This window comes from Paroedura picta, chromosome 6, assembly GCF_049243985.1.
Source record: "Paroedura picta isolate Pp20150507F chromosome 6, Ppicta_v3.0, whole genome shotgun sequence".
In the NCBI taxonomy this organism is placed as follows: Eukaryota; Metazoa; Chordata; class Lepidosauria; order Squamata; family Gekkonidae; genus Paroedura; species Paroedura picta.
Genome location: NC_135374.1, coordinates 86,448,040 through 86,468,923, shown reverse-complemented (window position 1 = coordinate 86,468,923; position 20,884 = coordinate 86,448,040). Strand labels below are relative to the sequence as shown.

General features: G+C 40.9%; 1 protein-coding gene across 5 annotated transcripts in view; it reads right to left on the bottom strand.

Moving 5' to 3' along the window:
* Nucleotides 1-20,884, bottom strand: part of ATP10A (ATPase phospholipid transporting 10A (putative)) — a 133,539-nt gene that overhangs the window by 14,116 nt on the left and 98,539 nt on the right. For 4 of the 5 annotated variants that reach the window (XM_077343437.1, XM_077343438.1, XM_077343436.1 and 1 more), the window contains 7 exons: nt 20,101-20,662; nt 13,837-13,940; nt 13,523-13,649; nt 9,930-10,114; nt 7,931-8,243; nt 4,234-4,361; nt 1,340-1,465 (listed from right to left, as the gene is read on the bottom strand). In XM_077343437.1, coding sequence (XP_077199552.1) covers nt 1,340-1,465; nt 4,234-4,361; nt 7,931-8,243; nt 9,930-10,114; nt 13,523-13,649; nt 13,837-13,940; nt 20,101-20,662 — 1,545 coding nt within the window. The remainder of the gene's footprint in view (nt 1-1,339; nt 1,466-4,233; nt 4,362-7,930; nt 8,244-9,929; nt 10,115-13,522; nt 13,650-13,836; nt 13,941-20,100; nt 20,663-20,884) is intronic. The other variant, XM_077343439.1, reaches the window with a different exon arrangement.

Genomic DNA, 20,884 nt, shown 5'->3' with positions numbered 1-20,884 from the left:
TGACTTAAACTGAAGTTGCTAGCTTTGACTTCTAAAGCCTATGTCAGGGGTAGTCAAACTGCGGCCCTCCAGATGTCCATGGACTACAATTCCCAGGTGCCCCTTACAGCATTCGCTGGCAGGGGCTCCTGGGTATTGTAGTCCATGGACATCTGGAGGGCCGCAGTTTGACTACCCCTGGCCTATGTGATCAGGATTCAGGATACTTTAGATAATATCTTCTTGCATAAATCCCTCCACCTACACTCACAGACATACCATGGATCCACTACAGAGATGTTGCTTTGGGTACCACCATGATCTGCAATAAAGACTGTCATCAACTTTTTTTTTTAGTGATGGCTGTGGAACTCCCTCCCAAAGGAGTAAGGAGGGAAAGAGGGTGAAGAACTCCTTTACCAGACACACCATATTGCTGAGGATTTTTTGTCCAGGGCTGATCCTAGGTGTAGTCTGCTATTCTGGTTACTGGCTTTTTATGCAGATTATTTTAAAAAAAATTCTATAAGCCAATTTGGATCCTTTTGGAGCTCAAATGCAGGTACATATACTTAATCAAGCACATTCTATTGTCATTTTTGAGACAGATGGTGAAAAGTGCTCTCTTTCATCAGTCTTTCTGTGATCTCAGAACAAACCAAATTTACTTTTATTTGCTATTGACACAGCTCGTAGCAACTGTATTGTGATCAATACAGTTAATACTTTTAATGTTGTCTTTTGATAGTATAGTGTTTAATTAAGTATAAATACATGATAGCGTTTATTGTAGAAAAGTGGCCTAAACTTTAAAAAACGTTCAGGAGGACTCAAGTGAACATCGACAAGTTCCATCAATATGGAACACTTACTCAAAATGTTTCTCCTCCCCTTGAAGTTCTTAAGGTATTTATATTATTTCTGATGAAATTAAATTTTGTATTTGTATTTTTTAAATTAAAAACTGGCTAGACAGCTGTAATAAATGAACTGGACTTGACTTATGAAGTGTCTCTCTTAGAAATATGGGGGGAACTTTTAAGAGTATTTTAGTTTAGTAGTAGCAAATCAGAAGTATCTCTGGAAGTATCAGGAAGCTATTGTTGTATCAAAGTAATGTACTTGTGGCTGCCCTAAGTTAACACAAGGTGATATATACAGTGTTCTGCACCAGTTTCAGTAAACATCTCCAAAGGTAGCCCTGTGTGAAATGTACTCAAATTTTCAAAGGCACAAATCCCATGAAGAAGGTCAAAATCAAAGAGGAAACACTGCACTCTCTCACACTATGACATTAGTGCAAGGGATTGCTCAGTAAGTTCCAGAAACACGTACAACTACAAACCTATTGATCACTTACTGCATTTTTGTAGAAGAAATACAGCACCATGTTGGCGAGCCGAGAGTAACACCAGTGGCCATGAACAAGCAACAGTTTCTCCAAATGCCGGAACTTTGGGATTGCAAAATCGCTTGCCATCACGGCCTTCAATGCAAGAAGAATGGCAAATTAATGTTGAGCATGTTGTTTTCATTATAGAGACTGCATTTGTTATTTAATTTTAATGATAGAAGCAGAACACCTCTGTGTTGCTAGGATAGGACAAAGAATGAAAATGCCATCTGAGTTGCTTAGCAAACATGATTGACAAAGCAAAGACTGACTTATGCATGGAGGCCTATCATCCAAAATCTCATCACTTATACCTATCGCTCTTCTCAGAGGTTCTGTAGCTGATTTCCTTAGAGCTAATATGAAAGTTTTGGCTTGGATCCTGAATTATATGCATTGTTGAAGTCTTTCATGGCTGGAATCAACTGGCTTTTGCAGTTTTCTCAGGTTGTGGGCCATGTTCTGGTAGTTTTTGCTCCGAACGTTTTGCTTGCATCTATGGCTGACATCTTCAGAGGTCTGTCACAGCAAGATGTGTATCCCTCTGTGCCACATCTTGCTGTGACAGACCTCTGAAGATGCCGGCCAGATGCAAGTGAAACATTAGGAATGAAAATTAGTGGAACATGGCCCCATAACCTGAGAAAACGACAAAAGCCAGTGGATCCTGAATAATTTCTGCAGGCACAAGGATTTTTCCCTTGGGGACCCACAATACCCCACAAAACTCAGTTCTTGAAAGGTGATAACAACCATGCTCTGTGCCTACAGAAATGCTAGTCAGGATCCAATCCTCTGCCTGGTGTCTGATCTGTGAGGACTGCTTTTACTTTGCAAAGAAGTGGTTTAATTCTTCCTCTGTGCCATTTTCCTGATGTAAACTGTCCCCTAGAGGTTTAACAGAACTGCAGAACCTTCACAGATCTCCCATCATGTCCAAGGTGGCTTATTAATCAGCAAGGAACATATGCATGTAAATCAATGGTAATTTATTTGGAAGTAATTTCCATTCATTCCACCTTATTTCCTCTGTAACAGAAAGGGAGGGTTAGCTAGTTTTGTGTAGGTACTCCAGTTAAATGGTTTATGGCCTGCACTCTAGTAGTTTTATCTTCAAATTAACGGTGCTGTTCCAGAGAAAGTTACTAGTAGTGCAGACCTAAGCATAGTCACACATTTCCAAGTTCATTGACGTCAATAGACTTGGAAGGGTATAAATCTGTTTAAGACTGCACTGTAGATAATCTTAGAACCTGATCTTTTCACTCAGCACATTAATATGGGCATATCTTTCCATCAGCTCTGTTGACTGATGATGCTTGAGACCAGGGGTAGAAAGCAGATGTTTTGCTTTTGGGATGCCTTATTAATTGCAATGCATTCTCTTCCACCACTACTTACACAGTATCAATTTCTGGTGCTTGGATTTATGCTGAGTTTTGAAAAGAGACCTACCATATATTAATATAACTTCTGAAAACACAGTACTGCTTTTTATGTCATGCACATGTACACATAATTTATGGACAGGAGAAATCTAACCGTCAGTATTCCCATTTCTGTATTCCATTTAGTCTTTCTACAGTGGAATGGGAAGGCAAAGATTTACTCTTGCATCTCCACAAAATCACTCAAGTGTGTTTGTCCCTCTAACCCTCCCATAGGTCTATTTCTGATCACTGGGGAAGCGTGGAGAAAGCTATTTGAATGCAAACTAGCAGATTCAATTTCCTCCTGAATTTTATAGAAGTAACCACACGGAGCATGAACCATTAGTTTACTTCCACCCATAAAAGAATGCTTATGAAAAACAAGATGGTATTTGGTGATGAAACAAATACTCAGTGGAAAACATGACACATCTGAGGAGCCTGCATTTATGGGATTTCAATTCGATAGTATTTATAATATGATGGCATCCAAGATCTCTCTTATGAAACCTTCCCATCCCAGAAAGGTACGAATGCATAACGAGAAAGTGATGACCCTGAAATGATGGCCTGTATCCTTCCTCTCCCCTTAAAGTCCCCTTTCAACTTCTGGAAATATTATTCCTGGGATCTTGAGTCCCACAAATCTAGGAACATTTTTTCTGGAGTTGAAAAGGGCCAATGGGGCAGAACAAAGGAATAATCTGATGCCTTACATTGGTGTGTCATATGATACAAACTAATGCGAGACCAGGCAGTGGTGGAGGAAAACGTATTTAACCAGAAATGCTGTAAAATGTAGAGGGAAAGCAGAGTATTGGCCCTATCCCCAAACCTGCTGCAAAGTGCACCCACCCGGACACCAGAGTATCAACTGTGTTGGCTTAAGCTGGTCTTCTGCCTTGATACTTGAGGGCTAACAGAGGACATAGGACACTTGCCTTCCAAGGACTCAAAGTGCTAAAAGCATTCCCAGTCTTCGAAATAACACTGGCATTTGGATGGGCTCTTAGTTATAGCAAATAATATGCTGCACAATAACTTTGCAAGAGCAGCAGATTGGAGTGAAATACTGTAGCAAATAAAAAGGGAAATCTTTAAGGTAAGCGGTTCTTAAGAAAAAAAATATCGAAAGTATCATTTATGTTACATAAAGAAATTTGGCTGAAAGATGTCATATTACTTGTGTTTTACAGTGGGAACACAATGTGATTAAATAACTCTAGCTCTGAGAAAAGAGCTCCACTAAAGTCATTTCAGCAAAGCCCAACTGGTCCACCTCGAGGCAGCTTGCAAGTACCTCTGAAATGTGCAGTAGCTGTCACAAAACAGCTTGTTGAAGTCGACAGGGAAGCAAGATTCAAGCAGACATATGGAAAACATATGGCCCCAACTGTATCCTGGGGTTGCTTTTCAGTAAACACACATTACCTGCATGCCTTCTGGACCTGAAATCCCCACTCCGACATCGGCTACTTGGATCATACTGACATCGTTTGCTCCGTCACCTGGTAACAATTGGAGATGATGTTGTTTGCTATTAACTGAAGCAGCGATGACTAATGGCAAGAAAACAAAACAAGACCAAGGGAAGGGAGGGGGAGGGGGAAAGGGATGGGATGCTTAGCTTTGAAATCGCCTGCTCTGTATAGAACTACAGCTTCAAAGCCCAGTCCAGCATGTTTACTTATCTAGGCTTGTACTTCTTGCCAAGCTAAATTAATTGAGAGTTGGTATGCGAAGATTTGTCAAATGAGGTCGAAATCACAGTGACATGTTATCTGTTATCTGCAGCTAATTTATCATCTCTTGACCAGCAGAGGGGGGGGGGACCATGGAAACCTTCATCCTGCTCATTACTTGGCAAACGAACTATCAAGGATAAGCCTAATATAAAGAATATATGGTTCTGCACACTGCATGTATACTGAGTATTAAGAAATGTGGCAATGAATATTGAATTCTGATTTAGGGGTACGCACACACAAAAAAAGATTTTTAAGATTTGGATATATTGAACTCCCCACGATTCAGGATCCTCCCCCCGTGATTACAATGCCAGCATGGTATTCAGGTTTGTTTCCCTCCAGAAATCCCTATTTTTAAAACCCCCATTATGCTCAATGTAACCATTATAGTCAATGGGAAATCTCTCTGGAGGTAACAAGAGGTTTGGGGTAGCTGTTTTCTGAAGTAGAGACACCAATATTACAGCAGAGATTCTGGTGCCACTCATTAAAAGACCATCCAAGAATGGACCAGGAGGTCTAGTTCTACTGGGCCCCAAAGAAGGTATCTTCATTCTTCATTGTTACCAATGGTGGGGAAAAAACAGGGGGGGGGGGGAGTCTGATGTCAAACTGAAGATGGCGGTGATAATTTTTCTTCTGGGCCCTCTATACATGTGTTGGCTGTGTTAGACTGTCAACCCCCCCCCACCACCACTAGGATCTGTTGAGCTGGCATTGTTACAGAGGCATTGGTTCATGTACTGGCTGTATTGCAATGAGCCTCAGGAGAGGGTGGCATATAAATGTAACAAATAAATAAAGTCCTGCTTGCTTGGATTTCTTGAGCTGGCATGGCCGTAGTGGCAGTGGTTCTGCAAAAATACTCCTCATTCAGTTTCTACTACAGAGACTCACTAACATCAGTCCCTTCTTTTTTGTTTTTTTCCCCACCATTGGAAACAATGGAGGATGCAGGTCCTTTCTTTGATGAACCACAACATTGGACCCCCTGGTCCAATATGTTTGAAACATGGGGAGTCTTTTGAGTAGAGGCACCAGAAGCTATGTTGAAAGTTTAGTGCTTCTACTGCAAAAAAACCAAAAAAACCAAAACAAAACAAAAAAACCCAGCATTTATGACTCCCAGATTGATTTCCCCTTATAGCCTATGGGACAATAAGGGTTTCCACATGCTATAATGGAGCTGAAGGCATTTAAAAGTATCACAGTCCCTTTAAATGCAGTTGTGAGGCTGCAGCTTCACCTGGAATAGTATTTAAATGAAGTACACTCATTTTAAACAAAATTTAATTGTGGATATTCTGTTTTTCTGGATATCTGAAAATAGCTGAAAATAACCCCCCTCTATATCCAGCTGCTGTTCCACAGCACTTCTGCCCTTATGATATAATATTTCAAAATAAGGTATTCTTACTATGAATCTTTGTTTCTTTATCTATCATCTATCAACCTAAGGGTATTTAACTAAGGGTATTTTTCCATGAGAAAAAGCCACTAAAGGAAAATGCATGCAAAAGCATGTGAAACAATTAGACTGGAGAGAAAACAAAGTTGCACTTAGGTGTTACTACTGTTAATCCAGTATCTTCTTTGTACATGGGTACTTCACATGAACAAGCCTGCAATTGGAGAGGTTCTTATAGTTAAAAGCCTTCAGGGGATGCATCCGCTGGAGCCAGAAACTTGCTCCTACCCAAGCATCATGTGCTCCTGTACAGCAGTACCCCCACCTTCAGTACCTCTAGTACTGCTGAAGCATAGTATGCAGCAAGTTAGGAGGGAGGATATGTGTACCTGCACAGAAGGTACTTGATGAACAAGTAACTGTAACTTTGTGTTCATTGTCAATCTTCTGTGCAGTGCCACATTAGGATTCTAGCAATCTATTCACCAAGCAGTGGGGCATCTCTTCATCTGAACAGAAACTGAAGCCTTCCCAACTTAAGCAGATCCAAAGTATAGTGGTGTATGAATATGTCTGCTGATGACCAAGTAGAAGCTAGGCAAATCTCTGTCAACATCACTTCATTGAAGAAAGTTGCCAAAGAAGCCATTGCTTTAGTAGAATGGGCATAAAAGTTTAGTGGGCATAGCAACCTAGCCAAATCACAGCATTTCCTAATAGTTGAGACATTCCAGGAAAGGAGACAGGAGCATACTGTTGGACACAAATTTGTGTTTGTCCTTGGACTTGGTTTTCACCCTTTTAGATGGTGGCTTAGAAAAAGCATGATGACCTGGGGGGAGTGCAACCCAGATAGGACCTGTTGCAACCTGGATTTGGGAGGTGGAGCTGACTGTGTTGATTCCAAAGATGTGGCAACTCACAATTTTTCTGGGGCTGACTTGGACAATGGCCCCAATGCTTTGAGGGCTTTCTTCCACAATGCTGCTTTAAGTTTTGATGCCCTATCTCCTTGACCTTTGAGGGTGAAGCATTGGCAGGCCTTAGCTGTGGGAATGTTGTGCCCTAAACCCAAACAAAACAGACATAGGTCATGTTTGTCAGTTTGGATTATATCTGCCTCCCAACTAGCGCACCAACCCAAAAGACTGGAGACTTCAAAATATGACCTTTTTGACAAAGATGACTTTGACAAAGAGGAATTGATGGTGGGGGTGCTACTGTATGGGAACAAGTTTCTGGTCCAGTGCGCAATGTTCCCTTGAGGCTTTTAACTGTAAGAACCTCTCCGATTGCAGGGCTGCTCATGTGCAGTCCCCATGTGGGATTGCACAGAAGATCAATGATGAAGGTCAGTGCTTTTCCCCTAGCAATCCAGATTATCTTTGCATTGGACTGCGTAGTATTACACAGGAAGTAATAGAATGAAAGTAAGTACAGAGAATTGGTAGTTCTAGGCTTCTGTGACATCACAGTAACTCAGCCAACAACTAGGGAGACTTTAAAACTTGTCTGTACTCAACATTTTCTTTCCCCTTTTAAAATTCCATGTGATTTTTTTTTCTGGCAGATTGGAAAAAATACCCCTTCCCTCAAAAAGGTTAATCCTGGGTAAGCAGCTATTATCCAATTTTGTGTTAACTCTGCTAATATTTAAATTTTAGTCCATCACTTGATTAAGGATTAGGTTAATTGATTATACATTTTAAAATATGCAGAACATTCAGGTTAAATTAATACAACAAATCTAAAATTGGGACTTACTTATGATGTTAGATCCCCTAGGTAAAGAATATTCCTTTGGGAGAAGGAATCCTTCTGTTCTATTCCTCCAGAGGAAGACTCCTTACTTAGGAGAAGAGAAACAAGTTCTATGGTGTCTTCAATGGAAGACCTATACTGCTATCTGAATAATGTAATTCATCATCTGTATTTGTATTACTATAACCCAGTACAAGTTAAGCAGAGGTACCTATTGCCAACGTCATCGTTTTGATTTTGTCTCTGACCAGCTTCACAACCATTCCCTTTTGAATTGGAGTAGAGCGGCAACACAACACGGAGCGACACCTCTGGGCTAACAAAAGAAATTTGTCTTCGAGGGCTTTGTCTAAGGCATATGCCAGCGTCCTTCCATCAACCACCAAGCCCAAATTGGGATTTACTGAAGATGATGGTGTGTAGAGAGGTAGAAACGTAGGTGCTGCATTCTGAGTAGAATTTTCAACTGAAAATTTAGACTGTATGCAGTGCAAGTGTTGTTCTAGCAATGTAGCACACATTTCCTGCAATCAAAGAAAAATATTTTTAAAATACACGTTTGCAGCATCAGTTGACAGATTTTCTTTCTAAATATAAAGTAAGAGTTTGAGGCAGTTCTTGTCTACCTGACTTATTTTATGGATTTCCATGAACCTCAAATCTAGAGTCTTATATTCCCTTCCAGCCCACATAGGGACTTTCCTCCATGTGCTATCTATTGAGTTCTCTTTGGAAACTAATACAGCTGGGATCACATGGAGAAACACAGGTGTGAACTATTCTATAGCCCCAGATTTCTCAACCAAGGTTTCATGAAACCCTAGGGATTCTTAATGGCCCTGGAAGGGTTTCTTGAATGGGTGGGAATTAATTAACTTTATATATCTTTAATTTGATAAACATTTATCGAGTGATATGATTATATAAAGAGCCTCTTGTGGTGCAGAGTGGTAAGGCAGCAGACATGCAATCTGAAGCTCAGCCCATGAGGCTGGGAGTTCAATCCACTTCTGGGGTTTTTCGAAGCCTGATGAATGTTTCAGAAGTTTCTCAACAATAAGAAGTTGAGAAAGGCTGCTATAGCCAATGTAACCTGCAGATATTTTCATTATTGTAGTTGTGCTTGTCTAGGCAGCCATTCATGGAAGCCACTGCAGTTGTATCTATGCATTGCCTATTTTACAACGCTTTCTCCACAAGAGGGGGTGCCCATTCACAGGATGGTCCATGTGGAGGGAGAGGTAAGGGCATTAATCAAACTAGAACCTCTGGTATACAAGTTAGTTTTCTCTCACACACAAACATACACACAAATTGCAGTTAATGGAAATACTTAGGGGAAATTTTCCAGCCTGGTTTTCTAAGAGCAAAAAAGAACAAGAGGACTTGCACATACAAAAGCCATGTGAGTTAGGGGGGAGGAGAACTGGGTAAGTAAGTAGAAAAGCTGGTGGAATCCAACCAACAGGATTGTGAGGGGAGTGAGTGATTTTTGTTGATTACTTCCTCTTATTGCAGACCCATGTATCTGCCCACCATGCTGTTCATGGGGACACCCCTTCTCCAGGACCAACTTTTGAGCAATTATTTGGGGCTGCAGCAGGAGGAAAGAGGTGAGGAAATCCCACTCCACTGTCAGAAATCCATTTTGCTGGCAGAGATTTACTGCAGGACCCAAGCCAAAGTATTGAGTGTTAAGCCTGATTAGGAGAGCCTCTTGCCAGATCAAAACTTTATCTTTTCTGTACAGACCTTTATTTAACAAATGAAGAAAAAGAAATGAGCACTAGAACTTTTCAGAACTGCCCCAGGTAAGCCAACCTGATCCACAGCTGTAGGGGATGCCAAGACATACCAGTCATGTACGGCTTCTGGCCCAGTAAGTTGAACAGTCTACACATCATGGCTTAATAATTGCTGGACAGACTAGCTGTCCTACCTCCTGTCATTTTTGCAATATTAAGTAGGCAAAAATGGGAGCTTTGTCAAGCATGGACTAGGACTGCCTGTAAAGGTTGGTGGAAGGTTGAAGTCTGTGCCGACATAACCAGGATATACAAGGCACATGGGCAATATACCTCAGCTTGAAATAAGCTCGACAAACCTAATTTCAAGACCCTTGCAAGCAGCTCTACATGGCTGGCATTCTACTTATAATCCAAGGCACATTGGATATATAGGCCTGATGCCTGGAAACAGTGTTGTCATACCGGTGAATCAGCATTTAAGGTAATGAATTCTTCATCATGATCCAGTAACTTGCAAGCATAAGCAATGTTAATGGCAGTTTCTTGCTTATCTCCAGTTAAAACCCATATTTTCAGCCCAGCTTTGCGCAAGTTTGCAATGGTTTCCGGAACTCCATCCTGTAAACGGTCTTCAATGCCGGTCGCACCTGACCACAAGCAAAAAAGAAAATTAGAGCTTCAAACAGTTATTTATTAATTTTGAGGCTTATAGGTGGCACCTCTCCAAATGGTTGCGGAGCAGCTTACAACATTTTGAGGATTAGGATCTGCTGGGGTTTTAGACGATTAGCCCTCTACAGAATACTTTGCTAGATATTAGTTCTGGTTTGAGCAGAAACTTAACATCTGAATCTTTTCAATTGTTTTGACAAACCATTCAGGCAATTTGGAACAGTAGGTTTAAAGGATAGCATGTCCTTGCACTCAGGACGGCATGGGATTTTCAGAAACAAATCTTTTCCCATAACCATGGTGGTCTAAAAGTCACGGCAACCCTGCTCCATCACAGTGAGGGAGTGGTGCAGCACCCAATCCCCTTCCTATCTACTCAAGTAGTCTCCTTTGTATTGTATACAATTTGCAACCTGAGATATGTTGGTTAGAGATCTGGGACTGGACTTAGAACTATCATTTGCCCATCCTAGATATTACCATGCCTCATGTACGGACCAAGAGGCTGGAAGAGGCCTCAGGCACAAGTGCTTGCAGAACATTCTAGTAAAACAACTCAAGTCAGCCAACCATTACCTACTTTTGAATGCACCTGAGAAAGTTAATTGATAAAAGCTTACTTAAGCCAACTTTATTTAAGAACTGATGTGCTGTAATGGTTGCCATGTTGGACTAGGGGCACCCGGGTCCAAACTCTCACTGTACTGTGAAGTTTATTCTCTCATTCTAATCTAATTCTGTGAGATTAAAATGGGGGTGCCATGCTGTGAAATTAAAATGGGGCACCATGCACAAATTAAAGGGTAGGCTAAAATATAATAAAGAAAATAAACTGAACAAGAATGTCATTCCTCAAGACAAAGGCAGCCATTGTTTTTATCTGTTTAGCCAAATATCATTCGATTTTTAACGTATGAATGTCCAAAACTTAAGCATGAGGCAAGTGTCTGGCCGACTAGTTTTGAGGTAATTGCCAGGTGGTCTCAGAAGAAGCACACATTCAAAAGCTGACAGACTTCCGCACTTTGCACAGACTTGGATGATCAACCAGTTCTTCCTGTCTTCCCAGTACTCAGTTTAAAAACAATAAGAAAAAGTAACATGGAAACATGCCACGAGAAACAGTAGTATTCCGGAGGCTTTGCCATTACTTATGAAATTGGTAAAGGAAGTCCTTTTATTTAGCAGGTTTTTCCTCCAACTTTGCAGCTTGTGACAGTTGATCTGTCTACATTCTAAGTCCTTTAGTTTATAAGCGGGCAGCTCAAGCCTTAATTGGCAAAACAGATGGTATAGTTTTGACAGGAGTCTCTTTTTATTTATCCAGCTGTGTCCAAGAAAGCTTTAATTCAGAAAGGTTCATATGTGTGCCCAAAGTCAACAGTGGCATAGATTTTTCTTTTCATTAGTGCAATCCCGGTTGTCTGGGCCAACACAGAGACCACTTAAGGCAGCAAAGATATTTGAGATTTTATTGCATACCTTAGGGGCTCTTGACACCACAGGGTACATAATGCTGCTTAGCATTTATAATGCGCTATGTATTTACAGACATCACATATCACAGGCCATTCTCATTTTTCAGAATGAATGCTACAGGTCCAGCTTCTTCCAGCATTTTGACATGAGCTCACACTTAGATGAATGAGCACTTTCATGGCAGCGAATAACAAACTTGATATCACCCCCTTGAAAATAGTCTTGGGTGACCTTGACATTGCAGACAAATCTTCTGTGCTCAAAAAAAAAACAAATTTCTAAACAAAAATGCAAGGACTACTTTGATGGATCAGACACAAAGTTGACCAAATCCAGCATTTGTTGCCAACAAGGGCAATCTAGAGGTACCTGGGAAGCCTAGAGAACTATACATTATTATTATTAAGTTTTTTTGCTGGTCAAGTCACAGCTGACTTATGGTGACATATGGAATTTTCAAGACATATGGAATTTTCAAGGCAAGAAATGTTCAAAAATGGACTTCCTTGGTGATCAGGGCCAACCCTGCTTAGCTTCCAAGAACCAACAACAGCAGGCTAGCTTGGGCCATTTCTCCTTTCTCACCTTTCCTTCTTGTTCCATCTTTGTTTTCCTTCCCTGCCTCCACTCCCACTCATTCCTCCCCTCACTGCTTGCTGTCTCCAGATCTTTCTATCTGCCCTCGGATCCACCTACGTTTTTTCATTACCAGTGTTACTAGCTCCTGATTATCTCCACCTTTTGAAGGGCTAGCTGTTCCCTCTCCCACCCTAGGTGGTGGAAAGTGCCATCAAGTCACAGCTGACTTATAGTGACCCCTGGAGAGGTTTTCAAGGCAGTAGATGATCAAAAGTGGTTTTCCATTTGTCTGCCTCCTCCTCATGCCCCTGGTATTCCATGCATTTACTAGCCAGAGCCAACTTTGCTTGGCTTCCACAAACTGATGAGACTGGGCTACCCAGGCAATCTCACCCTTCCCAGCTCCTATTCTCATTTCATTTTCTCTCTTGCTATTCATTCTTCTTGCCCCTTTCTTGCTTCCTTCCTTTCTCCCTCCTTCCATTGTCAGGCTTCATTTTGAGTTGACAGACTAGCTTTTCATGTTTACATGTGCACAGTTGTTGTCATAGCTGGCTTCCTAAAATGATACTCAATTTTATTTTTTATACTTTACATATTTTTCTACAAATTCAGGGTTTTCCCCAAGTTTGCATAACCACAAGCACAAGTTCTGTGTGAATGGCATGCAGATGGTGGGGTACCCATGATTTAGATCAGTCTTTCTCAACTTTTTTACTTCAGGTTTCAAGAAAGCTGAATCTTTCCAGGGCCATTGAGAAACCCCAGATTGAGAAAGCCTGATTTAGATAAATGATTTAAGCAGCCTTATCCCTGTAGATGGTCGGTAAAATGAGTACCCAGCTTGCTGTGGGGTAAACGGTAATGACTGGGGAAGGCACTGGCAAACCACCCCGTATTGAGTCTGCCATGAAAACGCTGGAGGGCGTCACCCCAAGGGTCAGACATGACTCGGTGCTTGCACAGGGGATACCTTTACCTTTATCCCTGTAGATGCCGACAACCCTTAATGTTGCCCCATTTTTATCAATCCAGGCTCAATACAGCTATGCACTCCACACAAGTGAGTGGCAAAACACACATGCAGTATGCCTGGACTCTAGCTTTGGTCATGTTTTAAAAAGCTTTTGGGACAGACTGGCCTGAACATGAAATGTTTGCCTAGCTGCTTTCCAGCTTTTGCAGTCTTGCTGCAGCCTTGTCTCCTGACAAACCTCCTGCTTGTAAACAATTCCATAGGTGAATGGTAACCACTGGAAGGCTTCTGAAGTCACAGCCTCAATGGGTAGACACCCTTCTGTTTCCTAGGCATGCTTTGTCGTTACCTAGGAGATGCAGATCAGTCTCCAAGCGAGTTGCTGACTGAAACAGCAGTTCTTCCCGGTTGTCAATAGAAGATTCTGCTTCGATGTGACTTTTTAACCAGCATGCATAGCCCTCCTTGCTTAGCACCTGTTGAGAGAGAGAGGGAAAAAAATACTGAAGGGAAAGTATTCATGTTAACAGAATAAACAACATACAGGCTCGGGCTTCAGTGTGCTTAATGCTGTGCCGCGAGTAGCCTTGAAATGCCCCCTCCCCCCAGTGAAAGTGAAAAGCCCTCCCCTGGAACCCCACTTTGGACACTGTCTGTGCTTACTTTCTTTGCAATGCACAATGTTCTCAGCCCATCAGCGGCATAAAGGTTAAGGAAATTTTGCGTTTTGCTTCTGATTTTCTTTTGGTGTTTGTCTCGAGGATCATCTGAAAGTAAGTAAAGAAAAGTAAAACTCTTAGAACAGTAACAAAAAAAAAACAGTCTTAAAATGAATAATCCCTTTCTTCCCCTTATATGAAATAAAGCTTTATAAACATTTCTTTCTGGCAATGCAAGCATCCCACAGGAAACTCCAAAAATTTGCTGCTGTTGTTATAGCACTTAACAAGGTTTTATATAGCACTTAATTTTTGCCTACTTTTCAAGAACCACAAGCACTCATAGAAAACAATATTTTATTTTTTACCCATCCTTTGATTTTTAAAAAAAGAATATCCCATTTCTACCAATATGCATAGCCACGATGTTGCACACAAAATGGCTAAACTCAGTTCAGTGACTGTTGAATCCTCTGCTTGGCAAGTGGAACAAGTATCTTCTACAGTGATTCTGTGAAGGTTCAAGTCGGTGGCAGGTTATAGTGGATGATAGGGTTGTGAGTGTCCTGCATAGTGCATGGGGTTGGACTACATGACCCAGGAGGTCCCTTCCAACTCTATGATTCTATGAAGTGACAATTCTATGCCATCTATTAAGTGATGCAGCTTGCTTTGGAGTGATAAAAGGGATAGCATCCCCTGGGTACTGCCAAAACCATATAACCCATTCACTGCTGTGCTGCAGTCATGTTTATTTATTTATTATTTAAATGTATATACCGCTGTTCTCAATTGCCTCAAGGCGATTCACATAATAAAAGAATAAAAACACAATAAAACCCATAAAACCCCATAATTACAATTACTAAAGGGGACAAGTCGGCAAGCAACAAAAACTAACTAAAGTCACCCTCTCGACTAGCCAGGGCCAGCCTTCTGACTGTCCTACTGGTGAGAGTGGGGAGACAAATCTATTTATTAACAGATGGACAGAAGGACATGGGGGATCTCAGATTGAATAGCGGGCCCCGCCCTGGCCTCAACCATATGCCTGGCGGAAGAGCTCCGTCTTGCAGGCCCTGAGGAAAGTTGACAACTCCGACAGGGGCCTTCGCTCTTCTGGGAGCTCATTCCACCAGGTTGGGGCCAGGACCGAAAAGGCCCTGGCCTGGGTCGAGGCCAGGCAAGCATCCCGAGGGCCTGGGACGACCAGTAAGTTTATACCCACAGAGCGAAGAGCGCATAAGCAACCAAGCAGTCCTGCAGGTAAACAGGACCCAGACCACATATAGCCTTAAAGGTCAAACCCAAGACCTTGAACTTGATCTGGAAACAAACTGGTAACCAGTGCAGATGTCAAAGCACCAGCTGAATATGGGCCCTCCATGATGTTCCAGTGAGGACTCTGGCAGCCGCATTTTGTACCAGCTGTAACTTCTGGATCAAAGACAAGGGAAGGCCCATGTAGAGCGAGTTACAGTAGTCTAATCTGGAAGTGACCGTTGCATGGATCACTGTGGCCAAGTGGTCTGAGAACAGGTAGGGCACTAGTAGCCTAGCTTGGCAAAGATGGAAAAATGCTGTCCGGGGTTCTTTTGTGACCTGAGCCTCCATGGAAAGGGAGGCATCAAAGGTCACTCCCAAATTCCTGGCAACCAGTGCAGGTGTTAATTGCACCCCATCCAAGCATGGGAGAGGCGCTTCATGGTCCTGCCCTCTTCTCCCCAGCCACAGGACCTCCATTTTGGAGGGGTTGAGTTTCAGGCGACTCTGCCTGAGCCATCCAGCCACTGCTTTCAAACAACTAGCAAATGTTTTCAGGGGGGGAATCCGGCCATCCATCCATGAGGAAGTAGAGCTGGGTGTCATCCGCATATTGGTGGCAGCTGGGCTAGGGATCGCATATAGATGTTAAAAGTGTAGGGGAGAGTATTGCCCCCTGCGGAACTCCACATGGGAGCCCACAAAGGTCAGATAGCTGATCCCCCGCTGCAACCCTCTGCGTCCGGTTCCGGAGAATGGAGACCAGCCATTGCAGCGCAGTCCCTCTAATTCTGGTTTTGGTGAGGCAGTGAACCAATATCTTGTGGTCGACCACATCAAATGCGGCCGACATGTTGGTCAGCAAGCCATGTCAGCTTGAGAAGGTTGCCTTTTATCAACCACAGAATATACATAGCCCTTAAAGTAGGTTCAGGTGGGTGTCTGTGTTGGTCTGAAGCAACAGAATGAAATTCTGTGTTGGTTGGAAGCAATGGAACAAAATTCAAGTCCAGTGGCATCTTCCAGGCCAACAAAGTTTTATTCAAGGTATAAGCTTTTGTGTGTAAGCATGCTTCAGATACCTTGAAAGGGAAGTTCATATAGGTAGTGGGTAAGCAGTAAATTAGCATATAGCATAATGAAGATGTTTGAACTAATGCAATGACCAAACAGGAATAACAAGCTTAGTTTATATGATCACCATTTATTTGGATTTAATTTGAGAGGTAAACAGTGAAGCAAATAAATATACTAAAATTGGAGCTTGATGGCATTTAATGGCATAAAGGTTTGCTGCCATATATACCCTGAGAATGTGATCACCCTACCACATACAACTAGATAACAGGATCACTGAACATAATAATATCAGCTATGCCATCTCATGTTCATTCACTTGTTCATTAAATGCCCTTCCATTTCTACATAAGCCAAACCCTACACCAAACAATAAATGGGCATAAATCTGACATAAGAATCACAAGACTGAGAAACCTGTGACAGAACACTTCAACTTTCCAGAAATGCCGTGGGTGACCTCAAAGTTATTACAACATTCAGAACAACCCCCTGCACAGGACTTAATAGGGATATTGACTTCTTATCTCTCTACATAAGCTAATTTCATTCAGTCCTTACATCTGTATTCTCACCAAGAAGGGCTATACGCCCTCTGTATTTTAGTGTATTTTTTATCTGAAATAGTGATTGTAATATAATTCGGATTGGTAGAGTGGAATGTATTTCTTAGGTCTAGTGACAGAGGAGATATTACACTGCACAATCGCCTCGTCTTAAGGAAAAGGATGTTGACTACCTCCACGTTTGAGTGGAGATGGATGGAACATAATAGTAGGGCCTCAGTTAATTACTCTCAGCATTCCACAATTAAGAAAGGCACATTTACACATCAATCTTTAATTCTGATATGTTTCTTTGTGTTACTATGTTCCTTTCCTGGAATTAAATCCAAACAAATGGTAACCATATAAACTAACTTTGTTAATCTTGCTTGGTCCTTGCATCTGTTAAACATCCTCATTATGTTGTATGCTAACTGCTGCTCATCTTCTCCCTATATGTATGGACTGGTATCTGAGGAAGTGTTTACATGTTATGCTAGCACATGAAAGCTTATACCTCGAATGAAACTTTGTTGGTCTTAAAGGTGCCACCGGACTCATATTGAGTCCTTAAATTAGTCCATCTATTTTGTTTTATAAATAAGCATTTATATTTTATTATAGCTAAAACATTAATAAATCAAAATTGCCCTTAATTGAATTATCAGATATTAATTAACAACAAGTTATACAAATACACATACCTCAGCTACCTCAGCTACCACTGTTTATCATTTACAGAGTTTTGAACTTTGCAAATGTTTCTCAGTCTTTATTGTGTTTAGGTCCCTATGGTCTAACAGGCTTTGCAGGTATTTGACCAATACAAAAGGTGAAAGTGGATATGTGTACAGATCATATACAGTAATCCTAAAAGTGATTACGAAACTGCCTTCAGTTTTCTGACACCCCCGCACTATCTTCTGTCACCAATGGCTAAAATAAACTTCAGATGTCTAACATCCCAAGTGTTTTGATCTACTGGGCTGCAACAGAGCTTTTAGTTTAACTTGGGTTGACAGTCTGGTTTAAAATATTTCCTCAAAAAGAGGGAAATAGAAGCTAAATACTGTAGCGGGGAGGACATACGGTGAAAACCAAGATCCCTGGAAATCATCCAACTTGATCAGAAATGAGGGACTTCATCATGTAGCACAAATATTGACTAGTGTTTCACGGTTGCTTTGCTGAAGTGTAAACATTTATGACAGACCGTATTTTGCTCTCATAGGTTTTGTTTTAATTTATTTTTCTTAATATAGTAGGCTGCTTGGAGTGTCAGTGAACTACAAGGAGTAGAAGCAAGTTAAATAAATAAAAAATAAATGAATACTAGCAAGATAATTGTATGACAAGGAATATTCAGTGCAAGCACAGTCAAGCGTACCCCAGACATACCAGATTCTGTTCTGGTGTGATGAATGCTTACATTTGCATAATATTAGGACAAATCTTAATAAAACTTTATTAGAGACTTTCTGGTGTCATAAATCTTGCGTCAACAGAACCACAGAAACAAAAGCATTCAGAAATGCAATTTTTTCATTACATGGTGTAAGTAGCCTGTTCGGAAAGGTCAGATTTATTTTCTGTTGCTAAAATGACAAGCAATTCTTTATTCTGTGGCTCAGCTCTGGCTTATGCCGATGAAAGACAAAAAGGCCCTAACTTGCATATTTCTCTATTCCATTAAACCAACACTGCAGAGGCAGAATCTTTCCAAGGTGATTTGCTCCAGCAATTTTCAGTTAATATTAAAAGTAATTATGAACCAAAATTTATGCTGAAATCAACATTTCCTGTAAATTGCACAGAAACCCACCATGCAAAGTGTCAAAAGAAATAATCAAATTTGGAAACTTGAAATGCAACTTTCATTTCAGCACTATATTTTATTAGTGAGATAAAATCTGTAACAACACCTCATTTTTAGTGATTTAGAATCATTTAGTTTTTTAAATGCTGGACAAAAATCCCTGCAAAGGAGGAGGGAAAACCTTCCAGGTATCAAAAAATTATGCTAAAGTAAAAAAATATTATCTTTACAGCCAACTGATTACAATAAGCAGTAATTTAAAGTCTCTTCTGGTTCACAGCATGCTCATATATCTCTGAGATGCTCTTCAATTAAAAACCCAAATTCTCTGATCGCAGCTAGAGGTCTACTCATCATTAATTACCTTTTCCTTTAAATTCTATGCTAATATCCTCACATGTAACTCTGGCATTTGAAAGAGGTGGATCCTTTTGTTCTGTATTTAATAAACTCTGCCTTTACAGAGGTTCAAACTAGATGTTTGAAGTGTGAATTAGGGTGTGAGATTCACTGTACCCTCTTTCCATCTAGTTTGCCTATTCTTGCCATTCCCCTAGAGTTTAGATCTAATCAGTTGCCCAGTCAGATCTCAACAATACTGCACAGGACCCCTAAATTAATTTTGGACATTGCGGCATTGCAGTGCTATTATAAACAGAGTTACACCTGTCTAATCCTATTGACTTCAATGGATTTACAAGAGTGCAGCTCTGTTTAGGAACACCAACATCTCTGACATCATAGCATTTCAATACCTCCATTATGCTTGAATTTACCTTGACAAAGTGAATCTAAGCACATCACATGAGAACAGCAAAACTATTGGCTTGAACTTAGCTAGAGCTAGTAATGGAAACAAGGGGACTTCAGTTAACAACCAGTGCTACCCTAAGCAGAATTACATATTTATAAACTCATACCTATCAATAGATTTAGGAAGATGCAATTCTGCTTTGGATGTAACAGTGTCATCCTATGAGCAGCTTCCGTAGTATAAATCCATTGAAATAACTGGACTTAAACTGGAGTAACCCTGCACATGATTGTACTGTATATTGGTTTCAAAAGAACATTCACTGTGTATTCAAATGACCAAATAACTATGTAGATAGGAAAAGTAATTGTCTGAAGTACCAAGGGGTCATAGAAATGCCTACAGAATGAGGCTAAATGAGGGCATGGCTAGAGGGGGATTGATTTGCAATGCAAAATCCTTAAATGTCTCCAATATTCCTTCTAATATTTATTCCTGTATAAATAAATCAAATTGATATTAACAAATCCATCAGGTTGAAACAAGCTGCCCAGCAAAAGACTTTGGGTATTTGGAAAAGCTCACAGAATGGATCCATTTTGTTTAGATTTATCCATGTAAAAATGGCCAAAGACTTCCTGTTAAGATATTGCTCTTGAAGAGACCTTAAAAATGGAAGATACTATGAACATACTTCTGTGACATTTACAACACTGTACAGATCCATTTAGACTGTGACTGGAAAAGTCAACCTTAAACCATCATACATTTCATTATTATTATTATAGGAAATAAAACAAGAAAGAATTATACCTGATGAACAGGGCAGAAGAAGATCCATAATAGCTGAGTCTGCACCTTTAGTATAAACATTTATTTCATCTGTGAGAGGATGCCTGACCACCACAGACATTCTCTTCCGGATGGAGTCGAAGCCCAGAATGTGTAAGAGTTCAAAGGTTAACCTTCCCAGGTGAGGTAGCTCTATGGATACCTGGTCAGGCAGCCTACCAACCAAAGCACAGTCATAAGCTCTAGCTGCATAGACAAGGGCAGCTTCATCTGGACTCTCTGCCTCATATCTCAGTTCTCCCTCTCCAGGTTCATCCCCCGGAGTCCATTTAGCTTGCTGGGCACTATAACCGTTATTATTCATCTGGGAAGAGTTAGCTAGTTTTTCTTCCAGTTTTTGTAAAGTACTCTCTGCAGATGTTGATGAGATAATACTAGAACCAGCTCGAAGTGTTGATTTACTAGTAGCCAGGCTTGAGGAGCTGCTGTTGTTGGAGCCGGAGGTCAAGCGGCTGGGCGTGAGCCTTCTAATGAAGTCCTCTATGGTCTTTACTGGAGATTTCAGCTCATATCTGATTCTAACCTTGAGAAACAAAGATCAACCACCACAGAGAGAGGTGAGATGTGTAGGACATATATAGCACACAATACCAGCTAGCAAAACACATACTTGCAACACTTATAAGGTGTTTGAATGTAAACATAATGGCTTTCCCAAGGATAATATTACAACATGGGCATCTGTACACGTGGTATATCCTAAAAAAAAATCATTAACACTTTCAAAGGTAATGCTACCATTAGG